The sequence below is a fragment of the Acomys russatus genome, chromosome X (genome assembly GCF_903995435.1).
Source record: "Acomys russatus chromosome X, mAcoRus1.1, whole genome shotgun sequence".
NCBI classification, from domain to species: Eukaryota; Metazoa; Chordata; class Mammalia; order Rodentia; family Muridae; genus Acomys; species Acomys russatus.
The window spans coordinates 78,036,280-78,053,622 of NC_067169.1; the positions used below are offsets into that span (position 1 = coordinate 78,036,280).

Consider the following 17,343-nt stretch of genomic DNA (forward strand, 5'->3'; position numbering starts at 1 on the left):
ATGGCTGGTTTGGGATGCAAACCCTGTCACTAGGGATGGAGCAGAGTGACTTTTTAAAGCAAAAAACAAACAAACAAAAAACCTAAAACAAAATCACAAATTAGGTGTGTGTGGGGGTCAGAGCATCCAATCAAATTGACGCATGCATTATATGTTCCAACGTATTTCACACCTGGCACCTTACGTAGGTCATACCTGGCATCCTACGTGGGTTTCTATGTCAAGTATCTCTGGTGGTTTTCTTGATAACCCGCCGATCAGGGCCTCTTCAGCAGCCTCTGGCCTTTGGTCCTGATTAGAAGCTAACCAACAAAGCAAGAGGTGAGACACTGTGGTCTCCATGTGTCCAGGATATTTGACTCTGAGACTGTTTCTGGGGCTTTAGCTTAGTACAAGATGGAGACTATATACAAGATGGAGTTGGAGGTCCCAACAAAACAAATAATAAAATGAAATATTAAAAAAAGTAAAATAAAATAATTTAACAAAAAGTGAAGATGCTCATGTTCCCAACAGAGACCATAGGTCTAGGTCAGCCACATGATTTTAGTTTATTTTCTCCATGATGGCAACATCCCAATGGCATACAGCCATAGGACTCCATAGCATCTGGATGCCTGGGAAGCCTATATCAGCTGCTTGAAGAATTTTCCAGTTTTGCCCACCACACCTAGGAAAATTAGCACTTATGAAATGATAGCCAGGGACCTAGGTCTAAGCCAACATCCCTTTAGAGGATGTTTAATAATTGTCCTGGTCAACTACTTGGCAACTTTTTCTCTTGATTTAGGGCCAGCCACTGAAACGGAAGCCTAGCTGTGATCCAAAAAAAAATCCAAGACATCCTCCTGTATCTGACCTCTGACCTGACCAGAGCTGGACTTTTCAAGCATGTGTGCTGGTGCTGCTGGCTCTTGTCCTGGCTTCTAGTGATTCAATCTCAGGTCCTCATAATTTATCATCAAGTGTTCTTACCCACTGAGTCACCTTCCCAGCTCTGGGGCCTATTGCAACAAGTCCTTGAGATGAGGTCAGGTGAGCAAAGAGTAAAACTTCACCCAGAACTGAGAGCACAGTCCTTTTCCCAAGATCCGAACAACTGGAGCCGATCTAGGCTCCCTTCCTGCCTCCATCCTGACAGAGTTCTGACCATAGAGGCCCTTGGAGGGACAGTGATGGGGAGAGCTAGGACACACTCAGTGAAGGCCTGTGCAGGAGCAGTAGTCCAGGTAGACACCTGGGGAAGAGATAGTCTGCAGTGACTATGAAGTGCAAACTGTCTGAAAAGCCAAAGCCTGGAGAGCTTAGGGGTACAAAGCCTTCCATCAGACAGCCCTGGTTGCCTAAACAGTATTTACTGCATCTTGCACAGTAGTGGCCTTGTGTGAGTTGTCTAGGGTTAGAATGTGGAGACTTGATGCTTTTGGAGGGTGGCTCTGGATTGGTGCCCCCCCATGGAGCATAGGCTGGTGAGACACATATCTTTTTAGAAGTGATGGCAGAAACTCTGGGGGCAGGGCAGAGGAAATCCCTCTTCTAAGGCTCAGCACGTGCCCATTTGCATGTCTCCCCACAGCCCACAGGGTTTCCATGGCCATTTGAATTCCAGGCAGTCCAAGGCAGTGATAGTTTTTCCTAGGCCCCAGGTGGACAGGCATAGGAACCCACAGGATCCTGTCACTCAAAGGCCTTTAGCTCATGCTTCTGTAGATCCGGACAATACCTATTTCATTGACACCACCAAAGTCTTCACAGATAAACAAGCCAAGAGAAAAGCTATCCTACTGATTATGCCACTGGGGACAGTGGCTCTATCTCTTCTGCCCTGAGTCCATTGCAACAGAGTTACTTGTCCTCTTATCTCAGGGAAACTCCCCCACAGGGTCTGCTCTCTGTCCCTGCTCCCAACCCCACAGCCATTGTATACCCCCTTCCCTGTGCCCTCAAAAACATTTGTAAAAGATACAGCAACAAGAACCACTTGTGAGATGATCTCAAGTTCCCAGAGGTATATGGGGTCTCCCCACATGAACAAAAAGCACTGAGTGTGTGTGGGGCATTGATGTTCCTTGGCACAATGCCGCCCTCCAGGCTACACTCTAACCTAAATTCCCTAGACTCTGCATTCCCACAAGATTACTGGCCAGCCTCTCTCAGGCAGAAGGGCTGCCCACTGGGCCTATCAGATGACAGCACTCTCCAAGCAGCCTGTCTCTCCTCTCTGAACTCCTGCCTGCCTCTCCAGCCCCTCAGTGCACTATTGCCTGAACTCCTCCCTGGAAAACTCTTCAATCCAAAGGAGAGGCTTGTATAGTTTCCAGCCTTGGGTTCCACCCAGACTATACCATGTCCACCCCGAGGGGCAGTGCTATAGCATAAATGGGGCTCTACGAGGCAGCTCCAAGCTAGACTTTGGCTTTGTCAGCTGAGTCCTCCGTGGAATTAAACCTTAGCTGTTTGATAGATTCAAGTGATATTCTCTGCCCCCGGCCCCTGGTTCTCTCTCATCCTTGACATGATGGGAAATACAATTCTTTCTAAGTAAGTACAGTTTAGGTAGGCAAGAGTCAAACTCTTTGCTTTGAAGCTTCTTTATCTTTATAAGACTCTATTACTCTAATGAAGGAATTACATCTGTTTCAGGTTAATAATGCATGCTTAAAAAAACAAGTCTTCTGGTGTGGGGGGAATATTGTGCTAATTGCATTTGTTGTCCCCAACAAATACTAATAGAAGGGCTTGGTTATAGATTAGCAGTCAATTCTTGGGATATGGTATCCTTAACGATTGTTATTAATCATTCCTTTGGGAGGGGATTCAAGACTGGGCTTCTCTGTGTAGCTTTAGCTGTCCTGGACTCACTCTGTAGGCCAGGCAGGCTGACTTTACCTTCCCAAGTGCTGGGATTACAGGTGTGCATAACCACCTCCAGGTAATCAATTCTTTATTTTAAAAGTCACTTAGATAAATTTTCTAATTGGCTAAAAGCAAATAACTGAAAGTCACTTTCTGGCAAAAGTAATTGGCAATTCACAGTACAAGAATGGTATTCTTAATTCATTTTTTCAAATTTCATAATTATATTCATAAGTATAATTCATATACTTCCTAGCTATAGCCTTCTATAACTTGAGAACCTTACATAAGGTTCTGGGACCTCCAGAAAAGAACATCGAACACTTAACAGGTCACATTTTCAGGTTGAATTCCATTCATTATGTGTTCTTGTTTTCTTCTCAGGATATGGTGACAGAGCCAGAACTGTAGCATAAAAGGAAACATTCAAATCTTGCTCACTCCTTAGTATCATCCTACTCTTAGGTTGATCAGAAAGAGAGCACAGGGTATGCAGACAGTATTTAGGATGGGCAGTGTTGAAAGAAGCATAAGCAAAAAGTAATGCTACAAAACAGGGGCACATAATTTTAGCAACATTATGTTAAATGTGAACTGCAAACCAAGGAAATCTCCACAAAGAAGCAGTCTAGTGCTCGCTTCAGCAGCATATATACTAAAATTGGAACGATACAGAAAAGATTAGCATGGCCCCTGCACAAGGATGACACACAAATTGGTGAAGCGTTCCATATTTTTAGAAAGAGAAGATATCAGACTCCAAGGCCCAGAAATTATTCTCAACAAAGTCATAGAAGAAATTTTCCCCAATCTAAAGAAAGAGATGCCTATAAACATACAAGAGGCCTACAGAACACCAAATAGAATTGACCAGAAAAGAAAAACTGCCTGCCACATAATAATCAAAACACAAAACATGCAGAACAAAGAAAAAATATTAAAAGCTGCAAGGGAAAAGGGCCAAATAACATTTAATGGCAAACCTATCAGAATTACACCCAACTTCTCAGCAGAGACCATAAAAGCCAGAAAGCCTGGACAAAGATCCTGCAAACCCTAAGAGACCACAGATGCCAGGCCAGACTACTTTACCCAGCAAAACTATCAATAACCATTGATGGAGAAAACAAAATATTCCATGACAAAAACAAATTCAAACAGTACCTATCCACAAATCCAGCTTTACAGAAGGTACTAGAAGGAAAACTCCATCCCAAAGGGTCAAGCTACAACCAAAACTACTCAGGAAATAGATAGCTATACCATGGAAAAAACACATCCACACAAACACTCAACTGGAAACAACATCAAAATTAAGACTCTTAACAGTCACTGGTCATTAATATCTCTCAACATCAATGGTCTCAATTCTCCAATAAAAAGACACAGACTAACTGAATGGGTGCATAAACAAGATCCAACATTCTTCTGCATCCAAGAAACACATCTCACCCATAACGATAGGCATTACTTCAGGGTAAAAGGTTGGAAAAAATATTCCAAGCAAATGGTTACAAGAAGCAAGCAGGTGTAGCCATTTTAATATCAAACAAAATAGACTTTCAACCAAAATTAGTCAAAAGGGATGAGGAAGGACACTTCATACTCATCAAAGTAAAGTCAACCAAGATGACATCACAATTCTGAACATCTATGCTCCCAATACAAGGGCACCCACATTTGTAAAATATCTGCTAAAAAAAGCTTAAACCACACATCGATCCCTACACAATAATAGTGGGAGACTTCAACACCCCACTCTCACTGGAGGATAAGTCATTGAAACAGAAACTAAGCCAAGAAATAACATCATTAACCAATGCCATGGGTCAAATGGATCTAACAGATATCTATAGAACCTTTCACCCAAACAAGAAAGAATATACCTTCTTCTCTGCATCCCATGGAACCTTCTCCAAAATTGATCACATCCTAGGTCACAAAGCAGGCCTCAACAGATACAAGAGGATTGAAATACTACCTTGTAACCTATCAGATCACCATGCTCTTAGGCTGCAATTCAACAACAACAGAAATAACAAAAAGCCTACACGTACGTGGAAACTAAACAACTCTCTGCTAAATGACAACTGGGTCAGGGAAGAAATAAAGAAAGAAATCAAGGAGTTTCTGAAATTCAATGAAAATGAAGGAACAATATACCCAAATTTGTGGGATACATTGAAAGCAGTGCTAATAGGAAAATTCATAGCACTGAGCGCCTTTAAAAAGAAATTGGAAACATCGCACATAAGCATCTTAATGACACAACTGGAAGCCCTAGAAAAAAAAAAGAAGCAGAAACACCGAAAAGGAGTAGACGTCTGGAAATAATCAAACTCAGGGCTGAAATTAACAAATTAGAAACTAAGAAAACAGTCCAAAGAATCAACAAAACCAAAAGCTGGTTCTTTGAGAAAATCAACAAGATAGACAGACTGTTAGCCCAACTAACTAAAAGGCAGAGAGACAGTATTAAAATCAACAAAATTAGAAATGAAAAGGGAGATATAACAACAGACACTGCAGAAGTACAAAGAATCATAAGATCCTACTTTGAAGGCATATATGCCACAAAATTTGAAAATCTAAGGGAAATGGACGATTTTCTTGAACAATTTCACTTGCCAAAGTTGAGTGAAGAGCAGATAAACAAGCTAAATACTCCAAATTCCCCTACAGAAATAGAAGCAATCATTGATAGTCTCCCAACCAAAAAAAGCCCAGGGCCAGATGGTTTCAGTGCAGAATTCTACCAGACCTTCAAGGGCGAGCTAATACCGATACTCTTCAAGCTACTCCAAAAGATAGAAATGGATGGAACATTACCAAATTCATTCTATGAGGCCATAGTCACATTGATACCTAAACCTCACAAAGACTCAACAAAGAAAGAGAATTTCAGACCAATTTCTCTTATGAACATCGATGCAAAAATAGTAAAGAAAATACTTGCAAAAAGGAATACAAGAAGACATCAAAGACATCATGACCAAGCAGGCTTCATTCCAGGCATGCAGGGGTGGTTTAATATACGGAAATCCATCAATGTAATCTACCATATAAACAAACTGAAGAGAAAAAAACCACATGATCATCTCCTTAGATGCAGAGAAAGCATTTGATAAAATCCAACGCCCATTCATGTTTAAAGTTTTAGAGAGATCGGGGATACAAGGCACTTTCCTCAACATAATAAAGGCTATATACAGCAAGCCAATAGCCAAAATCAAAGTAAATGGTGAGATGCTCAAGGAAATTCCTCTAAAATCGGGAACAAGGCAAGGCTGTCCACTCTCTCCATAGCTCTTCAATATAGTACTCGAAGTTCTAGCCAGAGCAATAAGACAACAAAAGGAGATCAAGGGTACCTAAATGGGAAAGGAGGAAGTCAAATTATCCCTATTTGCAGATGATATGATAGTGTACATAAGCGACCCTCAAAATTCCACCAGAGAATTCCTACAGGGGAGAGAACTCCTAAATCTGATGAACACCTTCAGCAAATTAGCTGGATACAAAATTAACTCAAAAAAAATCTGTAGCCTTCCTATACACAAATGACAAGCTTGCAGAGGAAGAAATTAGGAAAACCACACCCTTCACACTAGCCACAAGCAATATAAAATATTTAGGAGTTACTCTAACTAAGCAAGTGAAGGACTTGTTTGAAAAAATTTTCAAAACTCTGAAGAAAGAGATTGAAGATGACATGAGAAGATGGAATGATCTTCCTTGCTCATGGATTGGGAGAATTAACATAGTAAAAATGGCCATCCTACCAAAAGCAATCTACAGATTCAATGCAATCCCTATCAAAATACCTACACAATTTTTAAAAGACATTGAAAGTTCAATTCTGAACTTCATATGGAAAAACAAAAACCCAGAATAGCTAAAACAATCTTGTACAATAAAAGGTGCTCCGGAGGAATCTCCATATTGATCTCAAAATGTACTATAAAACAATAGTAATTAAAACAGCATGGTACTGGCACAGCAACAGGCTGGTTGATCAGTGGAATTGAATCGAAGACCCAGATATGATTCCACACACATATGGTCACTTGATTTTCGACAAAGAAGCCAAATCCATTCAATGGAAAAAGGATAGCATCTTCAACAAATGGTGCTGGTCTAACTGGAGGTCTATGTGTAAAAAAGTGCAACTGAACCCATATTTGTCACCTTGCACAAAACTCAAATCCAAGTGGATTAAAGACCTCAACATAAAACCAGAGACACTAAGTCACTTAGAAGAAAAAGTGGGGAGGATCCTGGAACATATTGGCACAGGAGACAACTTCCTGAACAGAACACCAACAGCCCAGGCCTTAGTGTCAACAATTAACAAATGGGACCTCATGAGGCTGAGAAGCTTCTGTAAGGCAGGAGACACTGTCAAGAGAACAAAGCGACAGCCTACAGACTGGGAAAAGATCTTCACCAACCCTACATCTGACAAAGGTCTAATGTCCAAAATATATAAAGAACTCAAGAAATCAAACACCACCAAACCAAATAACCCAATTGAGAAATGGGGTTTGGAACTAAACAGAGAATTCTCAACAGAGGACTATCAAATGGCTGAGAAACACTTAAAGGAATGCTCGACCTCCTTAGTCATCAGGGAAATGCAAATCAAAACAATGCTGAGATTCCATCTTATACCCATCAGAATGGCTAAGATCAAAAATTCAAGTGACACCACATGCTGGTGAGGATGTGGGGAGAGAGGAACACTCCTTTATTGCTGGTGGAAATGCAAACTAGTACAGCCACTTTGGAAATCTATCTGGTGCTATCTCAGAAAAATGGGAATAGGGCTTCCTCAAGACCCAGCTATTCCACTCCATGGAATATACCCAGAAGATGCTCCAGCACACAACAAGGAAATCTGCTCAACCATGTTCATAGCAGCCTTATTCATAATAGCCAGAACATGGAAACAGCCTAAGTGTCCCTCAGTAGAAGAATGGATAAAGAAACTGTGGTACATTTACACTATGGAATACTACTCAGCTATTAAAAACAAGGAATTCCCAAAATTTGTGGATAAATGGATTGAGCTAGAAATGATCATAATGAGTGAGTTAACCCAGAAGCAGAAAGACTCAAATGGTATATACTCACTTATATCTGCATACTAGCCCAAGGGGCATGTCCCATGAAAGCCTTCACTTACCTGGAAACTGGGACAGAGGGGAGGACATCCAATTGGGACTCTAGATGAGAGAAGCATGGGAGAATAGCAAAGTAGAAGGATCCAGAGGGTCCTAGAAACCTAAAGTACAACATTATGATAGGCAGATTTGGGCCCAGGGGTCCCACTCAAACTAAGGCACCAGCCAAGGACAATACAGGAGGTAAACTTTAAACCCCTTCCCAGATCTAGCCAATGGTCAGAACATTCTCCACAGTTGAGTGGAGAGTGGGATATGACTTTCTCACGTACTCTGGTGCCTCACATTTGACCATGTCCCCTGGAGGGGGAGACCTGGTGGCACTCAGAGGAAGGACAGCAGGTAGCCAAGAAGAGACTTGATACCCTATGAGCATATACAGGGGGAGGTAATCCCCCTCAGGAATAGTCATAGGGGAGGGGAATAAGGGGAAAATGGGAAGGAGGGAAGAATGGGAGGATACAAGGGATGGGATAACCATTGAAATGTAACAAGAATAAATTAATAAAAAAAATAAGTAGAAAAAAAGAAGCAGTCTACAGCAACTGTTCCTCATATGAACATTTCTTTAGATCTATGAAAATTTGTGCAACCTATTATAATACAAGAAATAGGAGAAGTACAAATAAATCAATAAATTTTTCTTTGCTTTTAGGTACTTGAAATGTTATATCACAGCCAGGAGATGGTGGCACACGCCTTTACTCCCAGAACCTAGGGAGGCAGAGGCAGGCGAATCTGTGTGAGTTCGAGGCCAGCCTGGTCTATAAAGTGAGTCCAGGACAGCCAAGGCTATACAAAGAAACCCTGCCTTGAAAAACGAAAACCAATAATAGTAATAACAACAACAATGATGGTGATGGTGGTGATGATTATGATGTTATATCACATGTGAATTATATGTCATTTGAAAAGTTCATTCTTCCTAACTTCAAAATGTAATCTACAAAACTAGAATCAGTATTAAAAATCTCACTGAGTACATTATTGTACCCTAGAGCTCACATTTTTCTCTCTGCTCTTCAGCCCTCATAAAATGAGACCATATCTCTGTGCCACAGACTCTCTCTCTACCATCCTTCATCTACCTTGCCAAAGTCCCAAAGTGATGGGACTAACCAACCATAAAGGGAAACTTCTGAGAGTAAAAAACAAACTTTTTCCTCCTTCCAAGTCAATTATCTCAGGTATATTGCCTGTCAGACATGAGAGAATAAGCTCTTTGAGGAGGAGATAGTTAAGCCGTGAACTTTTGAGTAGATATCCAAAAATGCGGAGGTTACTATATATTGACCAGAGAGTATAGCAAGAAAAAGAGAAGAAAAATCTTGCATCCAAAAGGATAAAATAACTTTAATAAATGGTGACCTAAGAAAGAGTAGAAGGACAAATAAAACATAAACATTTGGATTCTGAATAGCTTCACATGAAACATTTGTACTATTTGCATTTTCATTCTGAGTGCTTAGAATAATATCCTCAATAGATATTTGAAGTATGACATAGTCTGACACATGGGAAATGAGGTAACACTAGAACTGAATGTGTCAATGTGTTATGAAAATTATTTTCCTCACTGTGAGTTCCAGAAGGCTTCTCATAAGTAGCCCAGGGGATCCTTCAATATGAGTAACTTAAAGTAACTTTGGGAAGCAGGTAAAAGTTTTGTCTCCAAAGATGACTCACACTCTACAAACAAGGAAAAGTTGCAATAGTGTTAAATTATGTTAGGTATTCAGGGGTAAATGAAACATACAGTATACCACGATACAGTCATTACATATCACATGCTCAAACACTTTAGTCAGTAAGATGAAGACCAAGACCAATAACAAAGAGACACATAGCTCTCCATTTTCTTAGAGTCAGTGCTTTATGTCAATAACTTACATGTCTATACTTCCTAACTATACTCTTCTACAGCATAAGAATCTCACATAAGATTCTGGGAGCTCCAGAAAGGAACATTGAACAATTAACAGGTCACATTTTAGGGCTTAAACTGAGTTGAACTTGGGAGTTTACTGAGAATAAGTGATCCAGTTCATGTCGCTTCGCTTTGCTTCTTGTAGCATCACCTTCAGCTGTGCTTGGACATCAGCCAGCTTTTGTCTGTCTAAGCTGCCATTGACATGCCATTGGTCATAACAATGTACTGGGATAGGGTAAATCACGTATTTCAACTCCAACAAAGGTGTTAAGTAATGAAGGATTCTGATGATCATAGGCATCGTAATGGGATTAGAGACAAAGCTAATCACACGGAGATGGGAACACTTAGATATCCCTGGAAGGATAGCAGAGAGTGCAGCATCTGTTAAATGGCAATGATTTATAGCCAAGTGCTGCAAGGTAGCCGAGAGTTTCTGCAAAAGAATCTGAAAGGGCCCATAATCATCCCAATACATGGCATTGTTACTAAGATTTAATAGCTTTAGGTGGGTGGCCTGAGGGCTCTGGGACAGAAATTTGAGATCTCTGTAAGAAATTTCGCAGAATGGCAGATACAAGAAATCCAAATTTGGTGGCAAGGCTCTGTAGAGAGAAAACAAAGATGGCATGATGATCAGATGAGAGAAAATAGTCTGAGGAATCTAAAACGAACTGTTTCACATACAAACATTGCAGCAGCTAACAATACGGGCTCAAACTCACTCAATAGATTTTTGACCCTGAAGTTACTTTTATATTCTCAGAATTTGTATCTTTGAGAATTTTCACAGTACGTTATTAAAGAGGCTTGTGTCAAAGATTTAGTGGAAAATATTATCTATTTAATAATTAGAATATAATTAAAGGTGGGACTAGTTCAGCTGCTTAGAAGAGATAAGGCAGAGGGTGCAAGAAAACGGAAGCTCCCTGTGGCCTGTCCATGAATGACAGCTTCCACATTCCCGGCCTGAACCTTGGAGATAGCACATTAGGGAAATGGTCTGGCCCATAGTCTATGGGTATACATGGCTATAAGTATGGTTGCCTGTGCTGTAACATAAACTTTCTCTCAATTCCTCCTCTTCATCTCGTGATGGCTAGAGAAGTACTGCACTGCTCTTTTCACCTTCACTGAGCACACTGCCTGCGTGTGCTTAGATGACCAGTTTTTTAGCAACTCTGTTTTTCTCCTCAGACTAGGAAAGACTCTTTTTGGCATGACTACTTTCAAACGCTCAGGAGGGCAGAGATAGAAGGCAGAAAGAGTTTTTGAGGATCTCAGGAACCCCCAAGAATGATTTCTCCTCTGTCTTAACAAGCAGTTCTGGGATCCCAGGTACATATCTCAAGCCCTCACCTGAGTAGGCTGTCCAGATGATCTGTGAGGCTGAAGGAAGACAAGTTGAGCTCTTTCAGGCAGTTCATGCGCCCAAGACAGTTGAGAAACACTCGGAAGACTCTCCCATGCAAAGATTTACAGGTAATTTTAGACAGACTTAGGCTGTCCAGATAGGTCATATGAGCCATAAGGGCGGTTACTTCGTTCAGGGAAGCCTGATCAACTGCCAGGTTCTGAATGCATGTCAGATCTAGGAACTTGAGAATGTTCTTTGCATAAGAAAATCTATCAATTTGCAAATCCCGACAGCAGAGGTGCAAGGACCCCAAGCTCTGCTCAACTTTATTCAGAAGCAAAGCAAAAAATTCCCTTTCTTTCAAGGTACCATCAAGGGAAAGATCGACTAATAACTCCATAGGCTGACTTGAGGACTGAGTCTCAGGCTTTGGATCCACAGTGCTACACTGGCTTTCTAACTTCAGAATAGAGCGTAAAGAGTGAGTACAGCTGTGAAAACAAGTAGGCGATCTGATGCCAAATTCTGGGCATGTTGTCTTGCAGTCAATGCCCTGCCTTATATCTAGGATCCTCAATTTAGGGCTCCTGTAGAAAAAAAGAGGAGACAGAACATCTAAGAGGTATGCAAAATTGAATGTAAACCCACAGGATCAACAGTGACGTGTAGGAACTCGGTCTGCACTTTGTTTTTGTTTTTCAAGACAGGGTTTCTCTGTGTAGCCTTGGCTGTCCTGGACTCATTTTGTAGACCAGGCTGGCCTTGAACTCAAAGATCCACCTGCCTCTGCCTCCCGAGTGCTGAGATTAAAGGCCCACTCTCGGTCTGTGCTCTGAATGCCAATTGCCAGCAAGTGTATCCCAGGAAAGTTCAGAATTCTTTAATTATTTCCCCCAATCTTTTATTTTCCTTAAATCCTCTCCAGTCTTTAAGTTACTGTCCTTCTCCCATGTAATAACACATGCTATGTAAATCCACCAATAGTATCCTCAATAATATAGGTTTCATGCCATGCATGGTGGCTCACACCTTTAATCCCAACACTTGGGAGGCAGAGGTAGGTGGATCTCTGTGAGTTTGAGGCCAGCTTGGTCTACAAAGGGAGTCCAAGACAGCCAGGGCTGTTACACAGAGAGACCTTGTCTCAAAAAACCAAAAATAAATAAATAAATAAATAAATAAATAAATAAAGATTTCATAATGAACACTAAGAATATTAGCCTTTAATGCATTATCAAGTGCTGAGCCAACAGCCTCACATATAAATCTTTGGCATTCGCTAGTTACTACTTTTGGTAGAATAACAGGCTGTAGCATAACTTCTGGTGTCTTGCTACATCTCTGTTATATAGATTCTTACCTAGAAACTGAGCCCTGGGCAGGAAGGACCTGAAGACTCTCAACCATAGCTTTCAGGAGTTCACGCTGGGGTTCCTGCACACTTAATGTCCCAATGTGGAGACAGGTATAGGGCCAAATCTTCACCATTGCTGTCAGGGTCTTCCTATATCCTCCCATGAAAGCAGCAGAGAACAATGGAACGAAAAGCTCCCTTGGGATCTCCCCCAGAGAATGAATTGCAACAGACTCATTGCTCAGTAGACTCTGTATAGCAAGCTCCAAGAGTGTGGATGGGTCCTTTTCATCCATCATCATAGACCTGTATCACAATGAGAGATATTTAGAAGTCCTGAGAAGAGATTCACAGACTCTTCTTTAAAACAGATGTGAGCAATGCAGAAAATATATTAGTTGTACAACAAAATATTGATGAAACTGGTAGCTACCTCAAGAAAGCTCTACTATAGGCATAGATTAGAGGCAGATTTTTCTGATGGTACAAAGGTTCCTGTGTGTGTATACAAATGCATGTATGTGTGTACATGAATGACTACCATTAGAAATCAAGTTAGTAGAAGACAATGTTGGTTACCTATCTATTGGCACCTAATATTTCCTCTTAAAAAATACAAAGCATTTAATAATGGAATTGTAAATAGACTTGATATTGATATAGTCATCATAATATGGAATTGGAAAATAACAAAACATCAAACTGACAATTATCAGAGAGACAAAAGATTGAAATTACAGCTAGTCCTACTTTATCACAATATATTGTGGGTAGTGAGGTACAAAGACAAAAACTGCAAAAGATACAAATGAAAAATATAATTAGGGGCTTCAACTTGGCACAAAACTACAGACAGAAAGATTGTGCTCAAGACAAGTATAAAATAAGAAAAATATGTCCCAACACTAAAAGAAGCAGCTGCCATTTAGAGAAGAGACTCCATTAAACAGGTCAGTTTAAATCCTTAATGTTCTCTCCCATATTTCAGCACCAAAACACAGTCAGACAGAAAACAGAATAGTGATTCCTCAGGTCTGTAAGGAATGCAACATTGAGGACTGAGTGAAAAAAGCATTAGTTGTATATGATAAATGTAAACTAGAAACAGTTGTGAAATACCATTGTTACTCATGTTCTGTTAATACACATTAACAGCTAAATGAATGGCATTAAGTAAGAGATATGACTGATCTGAACCTTCGGTGTTTGAACAACAGAACTTATGGGGAAGGACAAAGCAGAGATGGGAGAAGCACTGCCAGGCACTTTGGTAATAAGAAAAGAAACAAAATCAAGAAATAAGACTCGTGTAATATATAAGAAACTAAATCAGAGTATTTATACCCTTTCTCTCTACCACAAAAAAATGATAAAATAAACTAGACAGCACTAAATGACAGACTATAGAATGATAGAAATGGGTACTATATAAAATGATGCAATACCAATACAAATGAGCAAAATTCCAAGCAAAAGCATTAAAACCATCAGAAAGCAAAAATTCTGTTGCTGGTCACATACCTAGTCTAGAGCACACTCAGACACCGTCCTTGGATAGACTAACTTGCCACTCAGACACGGTCCTCAGATAGAATAACTTGCCGACTGAGATTTAAAAAAAAAATCACCCTGGTCAAAGGCAAAGAAGAGTTACATTAAGTTGATCGAGACTTCTCAGGATTGCAATCCCAGGAGACACAAGAGCCAAGCCGTCCTGAAAACCACGGTGTAAGGTTCTAAAAATGGGCTCCTTTTACAGCTTATGGAGCAAGAGAGTTTAATTGTGTCCCCTTTGTCAAGAACTGTAATTTTTTTTTTTTTTTTTTTTTTTTTTTTTGGTCTGAAATAAAAGTCAAGCTTGTTTGTAAGACGGACTGGGCAGTCTCACGAAGCAAGGGTGATAATATCACAAAGTGTTGCAAACGCTAGTGAAATTTGTTTCAAAAGTTGAAATTCATGCTAGTTTCCAAGGTCAGTCTGTTCTTTTGTGAGTATGTAAATATTCAGACGGTGTAGTTAAAAACATTAGTTGTAGATGTGCCTGAAGTCTTGTTTAACAAGGGGTCCAGATTCTATTTTAAGTGTCTCAAAGCAATGCTGCTGTTGTGATTTTATTTTTCCTGACAATCTCAGTATCAAAAATATGTCTGTCCTCCTTGAGTAGATACATAATTTAGTTAAACTGCAAAAATATCTGCAGTTTATAGAATTAAACAACTTGATTGTCAAGTTCTTACATGAAAGGATATGCAAAAAGAGATAAGCGAAAAGGAAGGCACATGAGAAAGGATGTATACCACACCAAACTGAAATATAAAATCTAGAAAACTTCTATATAGACAACATCATGTTACTTCTGTAAGATAGAAAACTAGGAGCTGGAGAGATGGTTCAGTGGTTAAGTAAGAGAATTGGCTGCTCTTTCAGGCTCAGATTTGATTCCCAGCATCCATGTGGTAGCTTGCAATGTCTCTAACTTGAGTTTTAAGGGATTCAACACCCTTTCAGACCTCTGTGGGCACTAGGTATGCACATGTGCACAGGCATATGTGCAGGCAAAACACCCAGCCACATAAAATGAAATAAAAAAATTTAAAGAATAGACAGCCGAATGGGACAGCCTAGAAATAAAAGTCAGCACCAATGGAAGTAAGTGCATAATAAAGGTAGCATGCAAAAACCACTGGAGCAAAGGGGAGTATGAGACATTTAGAATAAAATTTAAAGTAGATCCATAAAATGTGCTATTTGCATAGTGATACAGAATAATAACATAAGTTAAAGATCTAAGCAAACAGTTAAACCAAGAGCTGGCAAGATGGCTCAAGAGATGGCTAAGAGGACTGAGGACTGAGGACTGAGTTCCAGAGGACTGAGTTCAGTTCCTAGCACCCACCTGCTTACAACCACCTGTATAACTCCAGTTCCAGGGATTCCAATGTACTCTTCTGGCCTCTGAGGGCACAGTTAAACACATGATGCACATACATTCATGCAAAATACTCCTAAACAAGATAAGGGTAATTTTAAAAGAAGTTAAACCACACAGCTTCTTAAAGAAAATATGGCAGCTCTTCTTTAATCTCACCATATAAAGGGGCTTTCTAAATATTACTCAAATTCTAGAGGCAACACAAAAAATGAAAGCATTTCAAAATATAAAAAGAAATCATAATTAAATCAAAAGGCAACCAAAAGAGTTTTAAAGACCAGTAAACCTCTCAAACAATTAATGTGCTAATTATCTACAGAAATATAAAACTGAAAGACAGTGGACCAGAAATTTTGTATAAAACTCAGGAAAAGATGTAAATTAGTAATTCACACAATCCACAAATGAAAAGTGCCAAATTTTAATGACAATTGTGTGTGTGTGCGTGTGTGTGTGTGTGTGTGTGTGTGTGTGTGTGTGTGTAACAATCATGTGCTTATCATTTAATGTCAGGTCACCTACAGGCAAAATTTTAAAAGTAAAGCAGCATGTTCTGTTAATGGGTTTGTGAGGAAACAGTAATTCTCATATATTTCTAGTGGAAGTGAAAACTAGTAAAATGCTTCCAGGACAAAATTTTGAACTACCTAACAAAACTACATAAGATCTTAAATTTGACCCAACAACCCTACTGCTGGGCATATCCTGTGGCAATCTATTTCTGTACAAAGGTCATATGCCTAAAGATACACATAGAAACATTACTTATTTTTTAAAGATATTTTATTAATTTGTTCACATTACATCTCAATGGTTATCCCCTCCCTCGTATCCTCCCATTCCTCCCTCCCTCCCATTTTCTACTTACTTCCCTCCCCCAAAACATTACTTATAATTTCAAAATATTAAAAGCATACAAAGGTGAATATTTAAATGAAAATACAATATGGTCATACAAATGTGTCAAGCAAATGCAGAAAGGAACAATAAAATCTCTATGAAATGGCATGATGTCATTCCTCCAGATGTTATTAAACAAATAGTAAGAAGAAGGAGGACTTTCATGTTACCTAACTTTAATGTAAGAAGGTCAGAACAAAACGCATAACTTCTCCTTTTTGCAAAATAAGTACAGGAGAGAATAATCCCGAAGCTGTATGCACTGGTTATCCCAACAGGGGAATGGAGGAAGGAAGTGGGAAATAAGAACAGGGTAGAAGAGAGGAGGAAGGAGGGATGCTTCTCCAAATACACAGTTTTATATAACTTGGGTTTTTTGAATAATATTAATGTTCATGTAGCCAAAACACCCTTTTGTATCTTTATTCCTTCATTAACATATTCAGCCTAACACTGATAGATGATATTCCTCTTTTCCCTAAGTGATACATCACAGTAATTCACATAGTATTTACACTGAATTAGGAACTATAAGTAACTTATAGATGAATTAATGAATAATGAAGAACACAATAGTATACCGTACGATGCACAGATCATGAACTTCCACAGAATTTCTCACTTCTGGCTTCCTGGAACCGGCACACTGTTGACAGCAAGGAAAAAAATAAAATAATTTAAAATAAAACAGAATATGGAGGGTCTGAATCATTAACAAATGAAGCTAGCTATACTTTTGGGGCTGGTTCCTGCATGTGTATTCTTGTGTGTGTGTGTGTGTGTGTGTGTGTGTGTGTGCATGTGGAAGACAGCTACTGACATCAGCTGTCT

The 17,343-nt window shown here is 39.7% G+C and overlaps 1 protein-coding gene and 1 non-coding gene across 2 annotated transcripts; one reads left to right on the forward strand and one right to left on the reverse strand.

Annotated features, from left to right (window-relative positions):
* The first annotated feature begins 3,487 nt into the window (after positions 1-3,487).
* On the forward strand, positions 3,488-3,594 carry LOC127186135 (U6 spliceosomal RNA). Its single transcript, XR_007830364.1, has one exon. It is a non-coding gene; the product is annotated as a U6 spliceosomal RNA (small nuclear RNA).
* A 6,466-nt stretch (positions 3,595-10,060) lies between these two features.
* On the reverse strand, positions 10,061-12,982 carry LOC127184908 (melanoma antigen preferentially expressed in tumors-like). Its single transcript, XM_051141364.1, has 3 exons — positions 12,687-12,982; positions 11,329-11,913; positions 10,061-10,574 (listed from the first exon to the last, which is right to left on the reverse strand). The coding sequence occupies exons 1-3, from the start codon at positions 12,980-12,982 to the stop codon at positions 10,061-10,063; spliced, it is 1,395 nt and encodes a 464-aa protein (XP_050997321.1).
* Between the last annotated feature and the right edge of the window lie 4,361 nt (positions 12,983-17,343).